Here is a 20,057-nt window from a genome sequence, read left to right on the forward strand (position 1 = left end):
GTTATTAAAGGAAGTTCAGGTGAAGAAATGAGATAAGAAAACAACTAGAAGAGATTATTAACTGGTAAGAGCTGCTATTTGGGAAACAATGTGACATGTTTCTAATTTGTCTATAATTTTTATGCATTTTATTTTTGTATGCATATTTCATTCCAAATCCTGAGAGATGTCTGTAATGCATGCAGGCTTCTTGATTCCATAAGCAGTACAGTCCTTACATGAGTATCTATTTTAAGGTGATAGGCTATGTTGATTTCTTTTGATCCCTGGTAGTGATGGTGCATTGAAGGTTATTTGATGAATTATAAAAATTAATTTTCTTACCAACATGGTAGTTATATATTCCTTGTACTCAGGAAATACTGGCCTTTTCTTCCACAAGCCAGTGTCCAGAATTATTTCCTTTGGTACCAGGACTTTGACCAACTTTTCATTCTTAGGTCTTTCCAAATTATCCTGAAAAATAAAAAATAACAAACAAAAGTTCTTTATTGACATTTCATATAGTACCCATCTTTAAGTATGTCCTTTTGAACAAGGTGCGCATCAAAAGTAGAAAGTTGAAAAATACCGATTGAAAAAATTTTTTAAAATATTGTCTGAAAAGTTTCTTACAGCTGCTGCTATTTTATTTGAGGTTTTCTTTCTAAAAATAAATTATAAGAGTAGGAATAGTGTTATTTTATATTTTAAATAGCCCCAAGAGCACTATTGGTACTTAGCAAGCAATAATACAAATCATAATACAGCATGGTATTTTCCAAACCAGAAAGTTACCTACCAAATAGAAAAACGGAAAGGCCTGTGCTCATCTTATTTCAGGAACAAAATGGTAATTCAGAATGTTTTCCAGTGTTATATTGCTGTAACATCCAAATTTTGATTTTTACATTATTGTCATTTGAACAGTTAATTCTAAGGTTTCTTGATACTATAACTCTTGTGAATTTAAAAGAATTTTCTTCTAAGTTAACTGACTTTACATTATGGGCATCTTGCATCTAATCATTATTTTAGGAGAAACAAAAATAATTTAAAAGTATCATGCTAAATGAAATAAGCCAGGTGGAGAAAGATAGATACCAAACGATTTCACTTACATGTAGATTATAAAAACAAATCAAAACAAAATGAACAAAACTACACTAGACTTGTAGACACTGAGAAGTGACTGGTGGTTACCATGGGGAGGGGGGTTGGGGTGTGTGGGTGAAATAGGTGAACAGGATAAAGAGGCACAGAATATCAGTCATAATATAAATTAGTAATGGGGATGAAAGTACAGTGTAGAGAATATAGTCTGTAGTTCTGTAACATCTTTATATGTTGACAGATAGTAACTACACTAGTTGGGGTGAGCATTTAATCATGTGTGTAACTGTTGAATCACTATGTTATATACTTGAAACCAAGATAACACTGTATATCAACAATACTTCAATTAAAAACATAGGTAAAAACTAATTTAAAACTAAGCAGAATAATCTAAGGCATCAGTTATGATTAATTCTCAGATCTGAAAGCCAAAAATTAATAGGCGCAGAAAACAGCCATAGCAAGTATGCTCACCACTTAGCTAGTAAGTGAGTTGAACTTTAACCAGTAGAGGCTTTTTGCTTTATTTTGTTATGTTTGTTTTTAGCCCCTGACTTCTCCCAAAGCAAATTATTGACCAGGATGATAATAATAGAAGACAATAAATCGTATCTACTCCTTATAGATATTATCTTTTATCTTACTCTGACTTCCTTGCTTGAATTTGTCATTTCTAAAAAATATTTTTTCAAATATAAATAACTATCACATTTTCCCCAAATCACTATATCCTAGATCTATCCAAATTGAATTTGCTTAACGATCATTCAGGGCAGGGCTCCTTGCACTGTTGGTATCCCATAAAATAAATGCAACTCAGAATGGAAGCATGGCTTTTCTTATTGTGCAGCAGTCACAGAACTACCCCTAATGGGTCTCAGTGTGAAACTTGCATATGTGACTCTGGGCATAACCAAAGGTGTTATAAATGAGTAGGGCCTTATTTATAGAACTACTCCAGTGTTTTTCAGGCTTGACTCAACAGGCAACTTTCTTGCCATTTTCTGGCCACATTATCTTAGAGAACAGGTTTGCTGGCAAAGATCCAGAATGCCCGTGAGCAGTTCTCTACAAACTTCTTCATCTATGTAAAGGACAATCAGATATTCCAGCTCGTCCCCCATTACATGATTTGGCTCTTAAAGCATGCTCTGTTTTATGATTTAAGTACTAAATTTAAAGCAATCCCAAGTGTCCCCTTTTGAAAATTTATAGGAATAATTCAGTGCTGTATTTCTCCAAGGTAAATTAAGTGCCCTTTCTGATATGCTACATTTGAATAACACCTTGTAAACTAAGGACTGATTGAACCTTCTGAAAATGAAACTGAGAAAACTGAGAGAGGCTTTCCTCTGAGGAATACTAGTATATCATTCACTCTATAAAATGTAAATTCTTTTATTTCCAGTCAGTTCCTCGAATCCAAGAACGCTTCTGCACTCTTTATCATTTTCTAATGTGCAGTACACAAGGGGAATATCTTTCGAGGAATTCTGAGAGAAGAGTCTCAGTTGAAAATTGAATCACTCTGAGCAAAGCACCCAGGTCCTTTTATAAGACCATACCACTAGCCTATGGTCTTCCTTTTGGAAACCATTTATGTGGTGATTTGGGAACTTGTGCTGCCTTTTGACCTCATTCTGAAGCTTCGGTTGAGAGGTAAAGTAAGCTAGTGATTAAAATACGGTACTAGGTACCACAGATCCTAAGAAATCAAATTCATTGTGATTTCATAGAACTTAATTTCTGGTCCTGTGTGTTTCTGCATCATTATATTCTACCCTGACCCCACAGAACTATTGTGAAATTTAATGGCCATTACTGTTTTGAGAATCCCAAGTGAATGCAGCAAAGTAAGAAAGAAATAGTTTTTATGTTTTGTTCATACTTTTTTTCTGAACTATTCTATTTCTTACTGGACCTATTTCCTTAATGAAAGTTATGCCATAACTTCTCCAGACTATAATCATTTGGATTCAAGTCAGCAACCCTGAGTATAAGCTACACCCCAGGAAATAAATTATATTTTGGAAACAAACATTAATTTGACAACAGCTGCTCTAATAGTTCTTCATTTGACAACAATACACGTGTGTGTGTGTGTGTGTGTGTTGTGTGTGTGTGTGTGTGTGTGTGTGTGTTCTGAGTCTGTCACAAAATATTTCCATGGTGAAATACCTAACTAAAATTTCTAACTTTAAATAAACTCAGTAACTACTTGAATCAGAATTTTTTGTACAGCATTTTTAAAACTAAATTTTATCACCATTTCCTTGTAGTTTATTAGAACATAAAATCTTAGAAATGGAGGGAAAGCACAAAGAAGAGTTGGACACGTTAAAGGAAGAGAAAGAGAATCTTCAAGGCCTGGTTACTCGTCAAACACATATAATCCAGGAACTGGAGAGGCAGCTGAACAGAGCCACGACCAACAGCAGTGTCCTTCAGAAGCAGCAGCTGGAGCTGATGGACACAGTGCGTAACCTCGTCAGCCTTTGCACTAAAGAAGGTGGGAAGAATTTCTTCCTCAGTTTTGGTACAGTAAATATTTCATGTACTATGAAGTAAGAAATATTCAGTATAACTTTCTGTGCTGAACTGATTGCTGTGTAAAAGCAGCAAAATAACTTTATTCTTAAAAGCATTTCATGAAGTTGGCAGTGACAACTTTCTCATGTTTTTAACTTCAAAGAATATATTCATAATCTTGAACTTGCAAAATCATAATATCTTTCTAAACAAACTTTATAATTTTTGCTTCTTTCTTAGTCTTTGTAGCCTTAGGTAAAACTTAAGATACTGTCACAGGTAAATATTTCATGTGGTGGTGGTAGACACTTAACTATAAAGGACAGAAATTAGACAATGTTAAAAATTAGTTCAGAGTGCCAGGGAGAGTTTCAGGACAGTTCCCATTTTAAAACTTACATTGTTTCTTCTGGAGAAGCGGAGAGGGAAGAGCTGCCTGCAGAAAAAAGAGACGTAGAGGTTCCCAATAATTATTATGGAAGAGAAGGAATCTTTGTTGCTAAATGTCTTTATTTAAATTATTTATGCTTAGTGGAGAAAACTTGTACTTACATTTAGTGCTGTGTGGAGAAAACCTAACCAAGGCATATTTATTTGGGGTGTTTTTGTGGCAGTGAAAATACAAATTTTTAATATCACTAGAATATCTGGAGCTATTTAACCACTGGAAATACTGCAGGCCTGTGTCTCTTTATAAGAGACCGATCCTTCTGTCCATCCATTTACCCTCAAATTATTGAATGAGGGCCTTTGTGTGCACTTGTCCACTTCAAGCAAAAGCTCCCCTGAGCCTCAGGACTGCTTTTCAACTTAGCATCATCTTCTATCCTCTGTTCTCTAATCAGCCTTTCTCTGATGGAGATGGAATGGTAAGGGGTGCTGAGTGAAAGAGAACACCACTTACTTCCCCAAGTTATGGTTGTCACTAAGCTGTGACTTATTGACCATTCATGTAATGATCCACTGTGCAAATGAAATATACATAATGTGGATGTTCCTTCAGTTTAATAGTGGATTTGAGCTGTATGAGAAATTAGCTCATTTCCCTACTTTCATGTATAGATATGAATATAGAGGATAACTCCATATTAAGTGATCTTTGTTTTAAAGACATTTCACATTTCTCTATTACACTCCATTACATTGAGTTATATCTCCTTTAGATAGTCTAAACAAGCTCTTAATATACTTTGTAAAGAGTATTTTAAACAGTAAGTTCTCAGAGCTCCATTTGGGTACTCTCAGAAATGTGATTGGGAAGGAAAAAACCTGCTAATCAGTCAGAGCCTGCCAAAACCTTTAGTTAGAGTCCATTGGAAGGGAAGCATGGTAGGGTTTTGCCAGAGAATTTTAATAGAGCTCATGAGTATTTAGAAATTAAGTATGAATATGAGACATATCTATTCTCATATTGAACTGAATACATTGGGGGAAAGATTGAAATACTCATGAGTATTTAGAAATTAAGTATGAATATGAGACATATCTATTCTCATATTGAACTGAATACATTTGGGGGAAAGATTGAAAACATATTTTTCTTATCATCCTGAGAATTAAAGCACATGGAGTTGAGTAGTTCTTTTTTTATGGTAGAAATATCAAGCCCTGGTGATTCTCACAGAGCTTATATATCTGCCTGCTTATCATAATTTCACTTTGTTTCTATTTGTCTAATAAATATGTCTTTAAACTTTAGAGGCGGGGGAGTGACTTCAAAATTAAAATTCTTGGCCATGCTTGGAGTTTGGGTGCAACACCAGGCAACCAAACATCTGTTCAACTCAAGAAACACGTACTGAACAATTACAACTGTGCTCCTGATGGATGCTCCCAGTACCGTCCACTCAGGGTCTGAGGGGAGAGCTGTGTGTATCCTATGATACAACATACCTCAGAAAGTGACAGTAGAGAGAAGTTGTCTAGTACTTAAGGCCTCTTGATATTTATTTTCCTTTTAATGATGCAGTCCTAAAATAAATCCTGATTTAACTACAGCACTCATGATCCTAATGTAAGGCTATTCCCCTGCTTTCCAGTGGGTTCTGTGCTCTCATAATCATAGATTTTATTTTCTTCTTGTTAAACTTTCTTTTGCCTTTAATCCCACAGCCAAGTATTTTAACTAAATATTTGGTCATTAAGGACTCATGAGAAATACCAAAAGGAAAAGTGCCTCCCACTAAGGTTTTCATCACGATTTTAATTCTCTGCATACATTTTCACTGGTGCCATAATCTTTAGTTTTGGTGAATTTAAAATTTTAAATGACTGACAGCATTACGCTGGTTTAAATATCAGTTACTAAAATGAACTTTTATCCCATTCTAATTCTAGAACACATAAGTATAAAACTGTTCCCTACTTTTGTGACCATAAATTCACTTACCAAATAGATTTATTATTTTTCTATATATTCTATTTTTAAAATTAAATATAAACAAATATGCCTAAATCAGTATACCACAATAAATGCATCAATTTTCTAAAATGTGTATTTCTGAAACTTGAATGTGAAAGGACAGATAATAGTTTTGGGAAAGGAGGCATCCTGGGTAGTGAGGAATAAAAAAGAAATTTAAAAGTAAATACTAAAAGACACAAGTGTATTTGTATACTTATTTCCCTAGAATGAAACTTTCTAATGAAGTTCATTTTAAAAACTTCTTCTATATTATCTGAAAGACATAGTAACTGATACATCAAATTTTTAAGTGCCCTAAATTAATTGGCTTAAAGTGTCTTTCCTTGAGGCTGCTTGCTGTAGTGTGGGATGTTTGATCATTATTGTTGGTCCTCTGGGCGTCTGAAAAGGGGAAATGAGGCATTTGCTTCCTTCCCAGGGCTGAGGAGACATTTGGCTCTGTTCTCAGAATAATTCTACCATCTGAAAGGAATTTACCTCCTGTGCAGTGACTATTGAGTTTCTGAAGTAAATCATTCAGTCAAAGGATGAGATAGTTTGAACTCCTGCAAGTCCCTTGAGTTTAAGAATGACTCTAAAAACATCACAAGTGATGGGAGGAAATTAAAATGTTTTGAATGTCACTCATATAAACACTGATAAAAATAGAATATATCATTTTCATTGACTAAGTAAAATATTTGGGTTTTCGTTGACTACTTTTAATGCACAATTTAACATTAGGAAGAAAGAAAAAGAAAAATACAGGAAGTCATCTGCTCAACACTACAGTGAGCACTTGTTCCCATTTAATGAGGGAAATGCTTTATCTTGACAGAAAGTTTTGTGCCAAATATTTACAATTTCCTTAAAATGAACCACACTTTCTAGCACTTCCTTTCATAAAACCCAATGGCTTAAGGGGAAAGTGACTGTTTATTTTTTGGACATAGTATCGTTCTCCTTTTTGATGGAGCATGTTATCTGCCTTTTGAAAAGTGGTTAATTTCTGTAAAAAAAAAAAGTGTGCCTAGTAGATAGCCAAACTAATGATAAAATTAAAAAATAATACAATGCTTGACCTCTCCTGTGAGTTATTTCTAAACCACATCTTTTGGGGGAGATGTGAAATTCTGTGGTTAATTCTCTTTTGGAATTAGAGGTTCAACTTCAGAAACTAGACTTTCTGAAAAGGTATATCTCCTGGTTCCAGCTGGGCCTGGAAATCACCAGGGTGAAAGGCCACACAAAAAGAGTGTTGCCTTAATGTTCCACCGTTTCCATGAGCAAACTCCATTCCTTCTCCTGTGCATTCATGTCCTGCTTGGCTAAAGCAAAGAAGCATAAAATATTTTGAATAGAATTTCAACTAATGGCATTTCCTGGACTCATCCACACTCAAGTTAAATTCAACAGATATTTCCTAAGTCCAAGGACCTAATGGGAGAGTGAACATTAGTTACAGATAAGCCATGGTACTTTACACTGAGCCAAATAATACCTGTAATTACTCAGAGAGAAAGTTAGAAAAAATATTTTATTAACATCATTGACATCAACCACAGAGTGAAACCCTCATGGGATTACTTATGCTTTAAGAAGGGACAAAAAATAAAACCTAAGAAATGTTACAACTATACAGTTAGACTTACAACATAAATAAAATAGATTTTTAGTGTAAAATTTTTCTGTAAGTCAATTACAAAGAACTTTTAAACTGTTGACAAAAAAACATTTAAAGCTTCCTATAGAAGCCCAGCATTTATTTTCAACTAAAGAATACCAGCATCATAGCTAATTCTAAGTACACTGGAATCTCATCCTATTTCTAACTTGGGTATCACATTCTGATTGGGACCATCTCCAAGAAGCATATTAATATGTTACCTGCCAAGAATAAACTATCTTTTTAACGAATTTAAATTATTAAGTGCAATATCAATTAAGTCAAACCTTTTAATTTGTGTATTTAACCATCTCTTTGCATATACTCATTAGTATTTTTAGGCATGAACATTCTGTTTTCACAACCAGTGTGAGTTCCTTTAAAAGAGTGAATTTGAACTTAATGTCAAGTGCAGGTTTGATTCTAAAAGGAAGATTTTGGCAGTTGTTCAGCCTCATGTACACACTTACAAGAACACAAACTGAATCTCAACTACAGGGAATCTTCCAGCGCATTTTCCTAGAGGTTGGGCTTAGATGGAGATGGTGTCTGGGAGCAGCTCTGATGCAGGCCATCTAGAGGGAAGGGCAGAGTGGCCTAGCAGGAGGAGGAATCAGGGCTTCTGCGTTCTAGTCCCCGCTCTGCTGCCAGGCTGCTTACCAGGGAAGGACCACACACCTTAGTGTTTGCCTGGTATCCTAGACAAGCCCACATGTTTTATGACTCAAATCAATCATTCCATTTCTTCTCTTGGTTTTGTATCACTCCAGTGACTGTGGAATCCCTAAACTCCGAGTAGAATTCCATATAGAACCTCAGCTGGTAATCAAGGGCTGTTCTTCAGGAATATTTCACCACAAGAATCAGAATCAAAGTGGCATACCTATGGTGACAGTCAGTCTTTATTTATTTAAAACTTCAAAGTGAAGTGGGGGGTTTTTGTTTCTTTTTTTTTGGTTTTGGTTTGGGTTTTTTTCATCACTTTTCAAAAGCAGCTGGCAACAGCTTTCTATATAGAGTTTGCAGCACTGCCCAAGGACTTTCATTCCATTCTTAATGGCTTTTGCTGAAATCAATTATTTGTCTACTTATGCTAGAGCACAAAAGATGCCCTTTAAGCTTCCCCACATGCATGGGAAATATTTTGTTCAAAATCAATATATTCTAGTCAAGCTGAAAACATTACATGGGAAATTAACACACATGAAACACCTGAAATATCTTTGTTAATGAAATGACCTTCTGAACAAGTAGCAAGGGTCATGTAACACTCATTAACTACCCATCAGGGTGCCCAAGGGGAAAATACAGAAATGAATTTTATGAAAAATGAATATCCCTCAATTAAGTTAAGGTTGTGTGTAAATCCATTTTAAAATTTGAATGTTTTTTTCATTCTTGGCTCCTTTATCTGTAATCTGCATTGACTATAATTCATTTGTATATACGAGTCATTTAACATTAGAGGAACATTAGGAACTTTATTTAAACTGATCAAACTAAAGTAGGAATATTTAGAATTACTTGGTTGCAATATTCTACGCTAAAAAAAGTACTATAAAATTAGCAGTTCATTTACAACATGGGTGCTTTAATATTCACATAGATTTAACTGTTTGTATGCCTTATACATGTATCTTAATATCATTAAAAATACATATACCTGCAGTTATACATAATGCGTAACATATTTTCCAGATTATTAGAATATCTCTTTAAGTGGTAAAATTTTAAGAAAATTAAAAAACATTTTGATGGTAAATTTTCTGCATTTTTTTCACCCTCTCCCTTTTTCAAGAGAGAAGATTGAATATAATTAATGCTTTTTAAAGTAGTTTAATTAGCAGCATGAATTAATTTGCATCATAATAGCATGATGCCTTTGGAAAAGTACATAATGTGTGCCTACATTGTATATTACCCAAGCTATTATCATTTCTTATTTTTACCTACTTTTACAGTTGCTATCTTTTCCTCATAAAAACCAAAAACCTTCTAATTATTTTCTTGTTGTCTTTACACCTGATTCTAGAAGATGAACACACTCCCCCCACAACACACACACATATGTCCACTCTCACCTTCCCCACAGCACTCCTCTCAACCTGTAGCTTCTAGCAAATAGACCAGAGGCTGAGAGATCAGTTAATTAGACTTACGAGAATAATACCTAAAACTAATGAGAGTAAATCCTGATCAGACTTTTAGGATATGGACATTATAAAATGAAATATGGCTTTTCAGGGACCTCTTACTTGTTTATCTTCTGTTAGTTTTTGAAGTTGTGAGCCATCACTGCTTTACATTTCTGCTGAGAGTTTCCTTCTCACAGGTAGTTCTGCTGCCTGTGGCTCTATCCTCATCTCAACATTTTTCTTCTTTATTGTCAACTACTGCCTCACTCTTCCCATAATTCCTCCTTGCCTGAAAAGAGCCTATACCCATTCAGAATTAAGGCCTGTCCTGATCCACCCAGGACCCTGAGTGTGACCTTGTAAGCTGAGATAATTATTGCTGGGGACTTGGTGACAGATGACTCATTTGAGTTTTCTATTTGGTCCAGTAAGAAGTACTTAAGATTCTTAGATTTAGAGTTAACAGTTAGAGTTCCAAGTTTTGGTGAAGTTAGAATAGTATTTTTGAGCCTCAGTTTCCTAATATATAGAACAGTATATTGATAAACTTACCTGATGAGGTATTTAAAAGGATTAAATGAAATGAAGTATATAAAACACACTTGGCATATGAAATTCAGAGCTGAGCAAATAGTAAGTATGCTAATTAATCAACAATTAATACTAGTTGATTTTATTATGATCATGATTATTATAGTTCCACCAAGATGATAATGGATAATTGAGATTTTAGAGATTATCTACAAAATGTAAACACATAAAGAATTTAAATGAAAGTAAAACAGTTCACTTTATAAAAATTTTAAATAAAATAATAATGAAGCAAGTAAATGATGTTCAAATATTTTCTTTACCAGGGTTGAGGATTAGGTTTAAAAAAAGGAAGCTATTGGCTACTTAACCAAAGACTTCAGACTTAAAATACTTACAGATAGAATGTATATGTTTGTTATACTGTGACATAGCAATTCATATTATATATATATAAATACATACATTACACAATTCATAAGTACACATATATATATATTAGAGTAAACCATATTCAGTTGCCATTTTTGTAAGTTAAAACAATCATGCTGAGATACCAATCCACAGTTAGGTTCATATGCAATGCTTTATATGAGATAAAATACCAACTTTGAAAATTTCAATTTAAAAGCCTAAAGCTTTTATGTATTAATGTAGCTATAGATGTGATACATATTTATAATATCTTTGATAAGTCTTCCTCACCCTCACACCCACCTACAAAATATTGAAATATTGAATATTGCCTTCAAATCTTTTCATTTTTCTATACCCTTGAAATGCAAGGCACTACTTTCTTCCATTTCTAAAAGTCCTTCCAAATAAATTAGGAATCTAGTGTCTTTAGATGGCCTTTCTATGAAATGCTAACATACCTGGCTGAAGAATACAAAATCAAATCAATTATTTGCTTGTTTATACCTTGTCAGATATGCCAGTTTACTTATCTATATTCTTACTTAACCTTAGTAACCTGTTGTGTTGAGAATCTGTTCTTAGTCTATGATCTCCCTAATGATGATGGTCCAAAGTACCACAAGGGTTATTATCCTTAAACCAATAACTTGATCCACATACATTCTGATGTTTGCTAAATACTGGAGAGATATGAACCAATAACCACATGTAAGATTTTAAAAAGAATGTTTGAAGAATTGATCCCTTTGTAGCAAATTATTGGGAAATTAGTAGTGTCAAGGGCTTTGGCTTTTTACCTTATTTCCAGTAGCAAGACTAATTGCCTTCTGTGTTCTGTACTAGTTTTCTGAGAATCAGGATTACCAATTCCACATTTGGAAATGTTTTCTTTTGATGGTTCATCTGAATTGAAATGACCCTCTGCCTCAGCTTGCATGGTTCTTTCCTGAAGTCAGCCTGGTGGCAAATATGCCATCTGGGTTGAAATTCATTGAGCAAATGGAAGGAAGAGCCAGATAAAGTCAACAGCTGAAGGAGTTAGGGTCTCAGGTTACTTATTGACTGAATGTTGGCTGGTGAAAGACAGATATGCACCTGTTTATGTCCCTGTTCTTTCCCTTTAGATCACAAAGATTGGCTTGTACAGACAAGGTTAAATGAAAAGAATGAATAATGATTTCTTCCTAAGACTTTCTAGATTTATTTGCTGATATTGGTGTGGGAGCCTTTGAACTAGCATACCAGACTCTTAAAATTTAGTTCAGATAAGCTTTCTAATGTTTTATTCACTCAGATGTTATCTGTTCTGGACAGCCTTCTCCAAGTCTACCTGACAGAGTATATTCTCCCTGAGTCCCAATGCACTTACTTGGTATATACCTCCAAGACAGCAGTTGTATGTATTATCTCTCTTTGGTGCTAAAGTTAAACTAGTAAAGTTATAGTCCTAGAAGCTGTTTGCTAGCCATCTTGGGACCAGGTAGAGTCAAATAACTCAGTCAAGAAAAAGGTAAAACAATTCCTTTTCACATTATATGAAACCTGATTGAAACCTGTTTGTAAGCTTTACCTAAAGTTCTATCCTATATTGCTCAATTACATGATTCAATAAACTATTTTTTGCTTAAGTCAGCTTGAGTTGGGTGTCCTCCTATCATGGAGAATACAAATCATGGATATAGCTATCATAAGCAATCATGGAAGACCTACTAATATAGTAGTTCTTTCTCCCATTAGACTCTGATTACATTAAGGGCAAGTTGTAGTTTTCTTATATCTATATCTCCATTGCCTAGGAAAAGTCAGGCAAATAGAAGATGGCCAATGAATAGTTGTTGACTTAGTTAATCCAATCCATAGGATGGATTAAACTAAGAGAAGACAGGAGGCATGCTTTTTAGTTGACAGGTCAATTAAAAAGCCTCACTGTATTTGTCTTATGTTTAGGCTTTCATTAATTTTTAGCTGATGACAACTGAGGGAGGAGAGCAGGACCAGTAAGAGAAAGAGAAAACACAGGGTTTGGAAGGAAAGATTAGGTAACACTAAACTAATTAAAGCTAGGGTAGCAGTTGGAACTGCCCAACAGACAAATTGAAATGTGCATCTGGTGGTCAAGAGAGAAGCAAACACACAGTATCAAAAATGCTGATATTTTAGAAATCTTCTGTGTAGAAGTTTGAAGCTATTTTATAATAGCTTGCAGAAAGAGCAGATGTATAAGGAATAGATAAATGGGAGTAGAGTCCTGGCAAACATCTATATGGCAGGTGAGGAGAGGGAGAGAACCCAATGAAGATGAAAGAAAGGATAGAGAAGCTGAAAAGGGACTAAGAGGTCCATACAAAAGACCGGGGGAAAGACAAGCAAATACAACTTCTGTAGTACAGAGGAAGGTGGAGGAGATACATCAAATGGCTTTGATCTTCATAGTAAACCATAGAACAAGGTCATATATAAAGAGTGAGAGAAAGTAGGAGTAAGATTTAGTCCTGAAAAAGAGGAAATATTTGAAATACACTTTTTAGGAAATGTAATAGGAAGTATATTAGAAATAGCCAAGGATTTGACTGAGCACCATGAAGGGCACAGCTGAGTTTAGAAAACATGCATTTGGATGACATTAAATATAGCCTCACTTTAGCATTTGCAATCTAGAAATGGGTATGAGAAAGTGAATAAATGGGTCAGGATTTACCCATGCAAGGGGTTAATAGATGAAAGAACAGTGAATGGAGAACATGAATTCCACCTGAACTTTAATGCCTGACTCTGAGATGAGGCCAGAAAGAAAAGAAAGGGAGGCCAGAAAGGGAATTATAGTATTGGGTGGGGATCTAGACTCAATTAAAGGAAGACAACTCAGAATTAAAGAATGGGAGAGGAAAAGAAAAGAGTACATGATCAAAGAAGGAATTTTTAGATGTAACAATCAATTTTTGAATTCAAGCATAAACCACTGACAGATTGATAGACATCTCTGTCAGGCCTCCAGATCGCTTCTCTCAGCTCTGTCCAGATGATGTTTCTTTTGTCCTTTTCTGTTATGTTTTCCATATCTGTCTCTTGTTATTGATCATACATTCCTCTAGGCATTATCTTCCATCCTACTATATCTCAAGTGCTTCTAACAAAGACTTATCCTTATTTCTGACACTTGCATTATTCAGTAAATTCATTTTTTCTATTGTCTATGTTTTAAAATGTTTACTATATGTCCAGTTTAACAATATCTAGTCATAACATGGAATTTCAGAACTCTCTAGTACTTAACAAAGAAAATAATTAGTCATGCAAATTAAGGTTATGAGATTAAAACCTCTGCAATCAACATGTTGGTATATACATGATTTATCATTCTATTTGAAATAACCTTTACATTTTAGCTATTCACATAAAGCTAACATATACATCAAAATTATATTTCCTGGGTTTTTTTAGACTTAAAAAAGGTATGACCCAATGAAGTCAATGAATAAAATAAGCCAATTAGCCAACTTTGCCAAGGAGAAGTCAGTTCAGTATAAAACCAATTATAGCCAGTCAATTGTAACTGCCCTGCATTTAGCCAGTTATAATGTTTAGATTTAAGAATGGAAGACAACAGTATCCAGTGCTGCATTAACTGGGCTGATTGGTCTTCCACAGCCTACTAGCCATAAAGAATAATAAAATAATGTTGCCATTTTTATTATTACTGTAAGAAAAATCATAACTACCATTTCTTGAGTACTTATGATAGCACAGTCTGCTCTGTTACATAATTCACATAGATACATGTGATACATATATCTCAGAAATACATATAACTGCCCACTTTGTAAATTAAAAAAAGAAAGAAAAATTCTGAAGATCAATCTACCCTTATAGAAAGGACCTTCTTCAAATCATAGTATGTAATATAAATATGAAAGGTAAGCTGTGAGTGAAACTTTTAAATTTATTTTAAATGCTTTAATGCTCTAAAACATAGCCTGTATCAAACTTTCAAACATAATGTTTACTAATTAATAAGTAATTAAAAACAAGCAGTCTAAACTTTCCAGAAAAAATGACTGTTTCTTCTGGAAAGAATGTGTTTCAGTTTTTCAAAAATACCATATATATTTCAAGAAAATAAAGTATCTATATTTGATATGTTGCCTTAACAAGAAACAATCCATAGTATAATCATGATACTATTATATCTTTTAGAATCCTCAAACCACCATTTTTGCAGTTACAAAACATATTCATGGTTTTAAGATCATTTTATACAGCTGGCTTCCAGAAAAATAAGATAATATCCAGATTTTTCCTTTTTCTCTTATTATTGAAAATGTGTGATAGTTTCCCTCTCCCATACAACAGTATTTTCACTAGTAAATTGCAGAAGAAAAAAAGAAAAGGTGAGGGGAGGTGGCAGAGAACTAGAGAGAAGATGTATTGTTATTACATAACTAAATAAGGGAGAGCAGGAAGTGGTATATTCAACAAGAGAAGCATTTTCTCCATAGATAAATGACTTTTTCCATCACCCACCCAAAAAAGAAAAATGGGTTTACCGTTGAATTCCTATTGACCACATCTTCCTGTGTTGTTCATCCTCTTAAGAGATCATAAATTTTAGTTGTTTTCAGCTTTTCAACAGAAGATCAAGCATTTAGAAATTAGGAAGGATTTTTTTTGGAAAAATAATCAAGCACAAGTGAACTGTGTTGATGTTTTTTGAGAACAATACCTTTATGCAATCCATTGACATGCCCGGTGCCATTAAAGACAGCTTTTGTGTAAGCATTTATATAGTCATCCTTAAATTGCTATTTGCATACATTCTGTTCTACACTTCTTCAATATTATATGAACCCGTAGTCCTCTGATTACCTACCTGCTCTTTGTTGATATTGCAGTTGTGATGGAGGTGTTCAGATATAATTATTCAGATGTAATATAAGTAGGCAAAACAGTATAGGCATGAGCTATAAAGGAAACCGATTCTGGTAAATGTTGTAATTCTTTATTTTTGTTATGGCAACATATCTGACATAGATATTTTGTTCTTTAAACAAATATTTTTGAAATTTGAAATATTTATATTGAGATAGTCATGTTTTTTACCAAGATTAGACTGTTTATTCTTTAATTACTTATAAATTAGTAACATCATGCATCTTAAGTTTAAGTCAGGCTAGTATTTTAGATTGTTAGAGCATTTAAAATCAATTTGAAAGCATTAATTCACAGCCTACCTTTGATATAAAAGACCATGTGACTCAAAGTGATTGAAAGCAGGTATTTAGAAAATAACATGAGACTTTAAGGGCAAGATGAATACATATTCTTAATCTTAAAAAGCTTCTAGAAAAAGGTTAATGAGACCAATTATTAAAATTTATGTATTAGGAAATAGTGCATCATACTTATTTTATAAATACACCACCTAGACCTTTAGCTAAGGACTACTAAGTATGAGTCACTTTTGTACTTTGATCTCATTAATAAGAACTTAATAATGATTGAAGCTCAGTGAATAAAATAAAGTTCTCAGTAGAGACTATCTTCAGTTAAGTTTCTTTTTCCACTTGACTTCCAGCCTTTCCTGAGCTCTTCCCCTTATATAGTCTAATTTAAAATCTTATCCATTTTTGTTCTTTAATTATGTATTATTTGTCTGATAATTTAACTTGACACTATATAAAAAACAAAGTTCAGTTCCTTTTTCTTTCTAGGTAGTTAATTTGGGGAGAGACTCTTTTCTACTTTCTAAATCTAATGATTTTGAAGTTTTTATTAATTTTTTAAATAATCTGTTCAGAGCTCTTCAATCTAAAGCCATGAGAAAAACAGTACTTCCTATTTTTAGCATTTTTAACCTGCATACTTAATTTTTATGTTTGTATTTGCCATCATTTCTTCTTCCTCCAAAATGCTTTAGCACTCTCTTAAGCATTTCTATGAAATGTAGGTAAGAATGGTTTAGAAATTTTGCAAAAACAATGGCATAATTGTTAATGAATTGGTGGTATTTTAAGATCAAGTCATTTGTCGCTTGAGTCAATATTCTAGAAAAGTTATAGAGAAAAATGATTTAAAAAGTTAAGCAAAATATATATTCAGTTACAAATTGTTCTACAGATTTTTCCTTTAGTTTTTTAATTTTGTGAGTCACCTCAAAATCTAGTCATATCTTCATGATTGATTTTCAGTAAATGCAATATCAACATTTGTTTGGAGGAAATGAAGACTTGCTTATCTATATTTGGGTACTAATGGTACTGATATTCTTATTCACATATTGCTATCTTTTTTTTTTGCAGTTTTACTAAAGGGAGGAAAAAAAGAGGAAGAAAAACCATTTAGAGACTGTGCAGATGTATATCAAGCTGGTTTTAATAAAAGTGGAATCTACACTATTTATATTAATAATATGCCAGAACCCAAGAAGGTAAAACCAGAAGTGTTTGTTTATGATGTAAAGCAGAATCCTAGTTGAATTGCTGAATAATCAGACTGATTTGTGAGCTTGTTAAACCAAAAATATATATACCTGGGCTCTTTTCTCCCAAAGGTACTCTTGTTTCCCATGTCCATAAAAGATTTAAACCCTATTGTACACATCTCCCCCAACAACTGCACCTTCCATCCCTCTTTCACACAGTTTTTCTATCTAGTCTCTGCTCATTTGTGGGATGTCCCATTGCTCATAAATGCTTGCCTTGTACAGATTAGATTACATGTCAAAGTCACATGTGCTTCAAGTACATGGGGAAGAGTTAAGAGCCATCCTCCAAAGTCCTAAGGACCCAGATGGCACTCATCATCTACAGTCTAAATAATATGGAGAGGGAGCCTGCAGCATATAGTTATTGGCAAAATCACTGCTGCTATTAGGGTCAGAGAAACACATTCTATCTTAACTCATAATCTTGAAAGGATTTGCTTTTTTATATTTACCTAAAAGACTGAGTTGGAAGAAAAGATTCATCATGAGTTGAACAGGATCCAAAGTAAACTTTGAAGTAAGCAAAGTATCTTCCTACTGTCACATCTCTTTTATATACTGTTTCTCCCTACTTATTAAGTTATCCATCCATTCCTTCATTCTGTCCATATTAAGTGAATGTCATTCATTTGTTAGTGACTGGCTAGGGACACAATATAAAACTAATAGATCCTGCTGTAGTGGTGAAGACAGACGGTTACGCAGATAATTGTAACATACTGTAGATAAGTTGTAGTATAGTGATAGAGATGGTCTGTTTGAAGCAGGTGGTATGGAGAGACTTGAACAGAGCCCTGCTCTTCAACATGTAAAAGCTTTAGCTTGATGCCCAAGGTAGGGAGACTGTTTGACCTGGTAGTACTCCACCCTCAAAGGATGGAACAACTTTACTCCTCTCTGCCCCACCTAAATTTCCAGTTCCATGTCCCCAATATTCTTGAAAGTATTGAAAGGACTTCTCTAATTCCCACAAGCAACTTTGCATAACTTTGTCACTACCAGAGTGCCATAAGGCAAGGATTGTGCCTTTTTGTCTTTCATTTCCTGAGACCCAACATAGTTTCTGGCACATGGTGATTCTCAATAAATATGTGCTCAAGTGAATGAATGAATAAATTATCTTGTGATGAGATACCAACACTTCTATACAGTATGTAGTAAGTAATCCTAACTTAGTCTTTTTGATGGTTAGTCTCCTTTGATGGATGAGGGAAATGAATCTTGGAGACCAGTTTGCCAGGTGTCACGTAATTGTCAAGAGGAGAATCTGGACTCTACCAGCATCCTCTCTCTCCTGATTTCAATAGGATTAGTAGTTTAAATTAGCTCAAGGGCTTTTTTTCCATTTGCTGGGACAAAATTTTCTTCTTAAAAGAGGCCTTCTATGCTGTCCTATAATGGGGATAGTGGAGAGAAAGTACAGGGGAGAAAAAAGGCAACAGGCACAGTTCCATGCATTGCTACCTAGGCCATCGACTAGAGAAGTTTTAGTTTTACTTGTCTTCTATTTTGGGCTTCTGTGAAGGATTTCACTGAATCAAGTGCTCTTTGACTTTAGGGGAAAAAAATCTGTTGAGGTTACAATAAGTCTAGGGTAAAGAGAAGAGGATAACTTATTGTAAGGAGGAGAATTTGGGATCCTTCAGATCATATGATACCAAGCATTGCTACTCTGCTTGCTGGCATCTTAAAGTCATACTTAAACTTAAATTCAATTAATGTGCACACAGATATATGTGTACACACCCACACACTCATATCCATACACATAGTATGTGGAGTATTAAAAACTGTTCTGGAGGCCAGAGTGGAACTAACATAACTACTCTCTATAATTTACCTATGGTACTGCCCCCGACCTGAAAGAACCCCTAAATTATTATCAGTTCCACTATATATAACTTGATTATAAATATAGAAGTTAACTAAAAATATTTAGACTCTTCCTTTTAGACTCCTGATGATTTATATGAATATAAAAATAAAATCATTTTTAAAGTCTTTAGATTAACATTCACACTTTTAGAATCTTTTTCACTCCATTAACAGAAATTTCACATGGCCTGGGATGGGGTCAGAGGGCAGTACAAATAAAGTTTTTATCATTCCATGAACCTTGATTCATACATGATCACAACTAGTGTTTTGAACTAATTTAGTTCAAAACATTTTGAGATGCACGGGCTATTTTCAGAACACTGGAGCAGTGTTAGGGTGAGAGAAAAATATCCTATCTTAACTTACAGTCTTGAATAAATTTGCTTTTCATGTTTACATAAAAGAGTGGGTTGGAGGACCCCAATTCACTAGTTCAGAGGCTGGCTCTGGGATTGGTTTCATGAGGATAGCATGATTTAAACTTAAACTTCTGAAAAATGTTGCATTTATATGTTATGGAGCTTCAGGGTTCTTGAATAAATGAAAACTAAACATATTAAATCCACAAATGTCAAATATGTCCTGGATTAAGCTTCTAAGGTTTGGGCCTAGTAAAAAAGAGTAGCCTGAGCAGGTTAGCAGGAATAACGGTACAAGCCTGTAAGAGGCAAATTTTATCGCTATAGAAACAGCCCCCATAGCTTTTCAGAGGGGAAGATGGAGGAAGTTTACATACACATCATCTGGTCAGGACTATTATAAGATCTTAATTTTATTGGAAATAGTAGCAGAGCACAGTGAGGAGGGAAGACCACAGAGGGGAATCATGGATCCTCTCACAAGCAGTAGTATTTTCTTATTATGGAGACTTTAGACTGATAAACCTGCACTTTTTCACAGGTAGCAAATTTTTAACTCCCC

At 34.2% G+C, this 20,057-nt stretch overlaps 1 protein-coding gene across 1 annotated transcript in view; it reads left to right on the plus strand.

Annotated features, from left to right (window-relative positions):
- The window catches only part of ANGPT1 (angiopoietin 1), a 274,777-nt gene that overhangs the window by 202,497 nt on the left and 52,223 nt on the right, over positions 1-20,057 (plus strand). The window contains exons 4-5 of the mRNA XM_036876436.2: positions 3,375-3,604; positions 17,074-17,201. Of these exons, the coding sequence (XP_036732331.1) occupies positions 3,375-3,604; positions 17,074-17,201 (358 nt within the window). The remainder of the gene's footprint in view (positions 1-3,374; positions 3,605-17,073; positions 17,202-20,057) is intronic.

Source organism: Manis pentadactyla, chromosome 3 (genome assembly GCF_030020395.1).
Source record: "Manis pentadactyla isolate mManPen7 chromosome 3, mManPen7.hap1, whole genome shotgun sequence".
NCBI classification, from domain to species: domain Eukaryota; kingdom Metazoa; phylum Chordata; class Mammalia; order Pholidota; family Manidae; genus Manis; species Manis pentadactyla.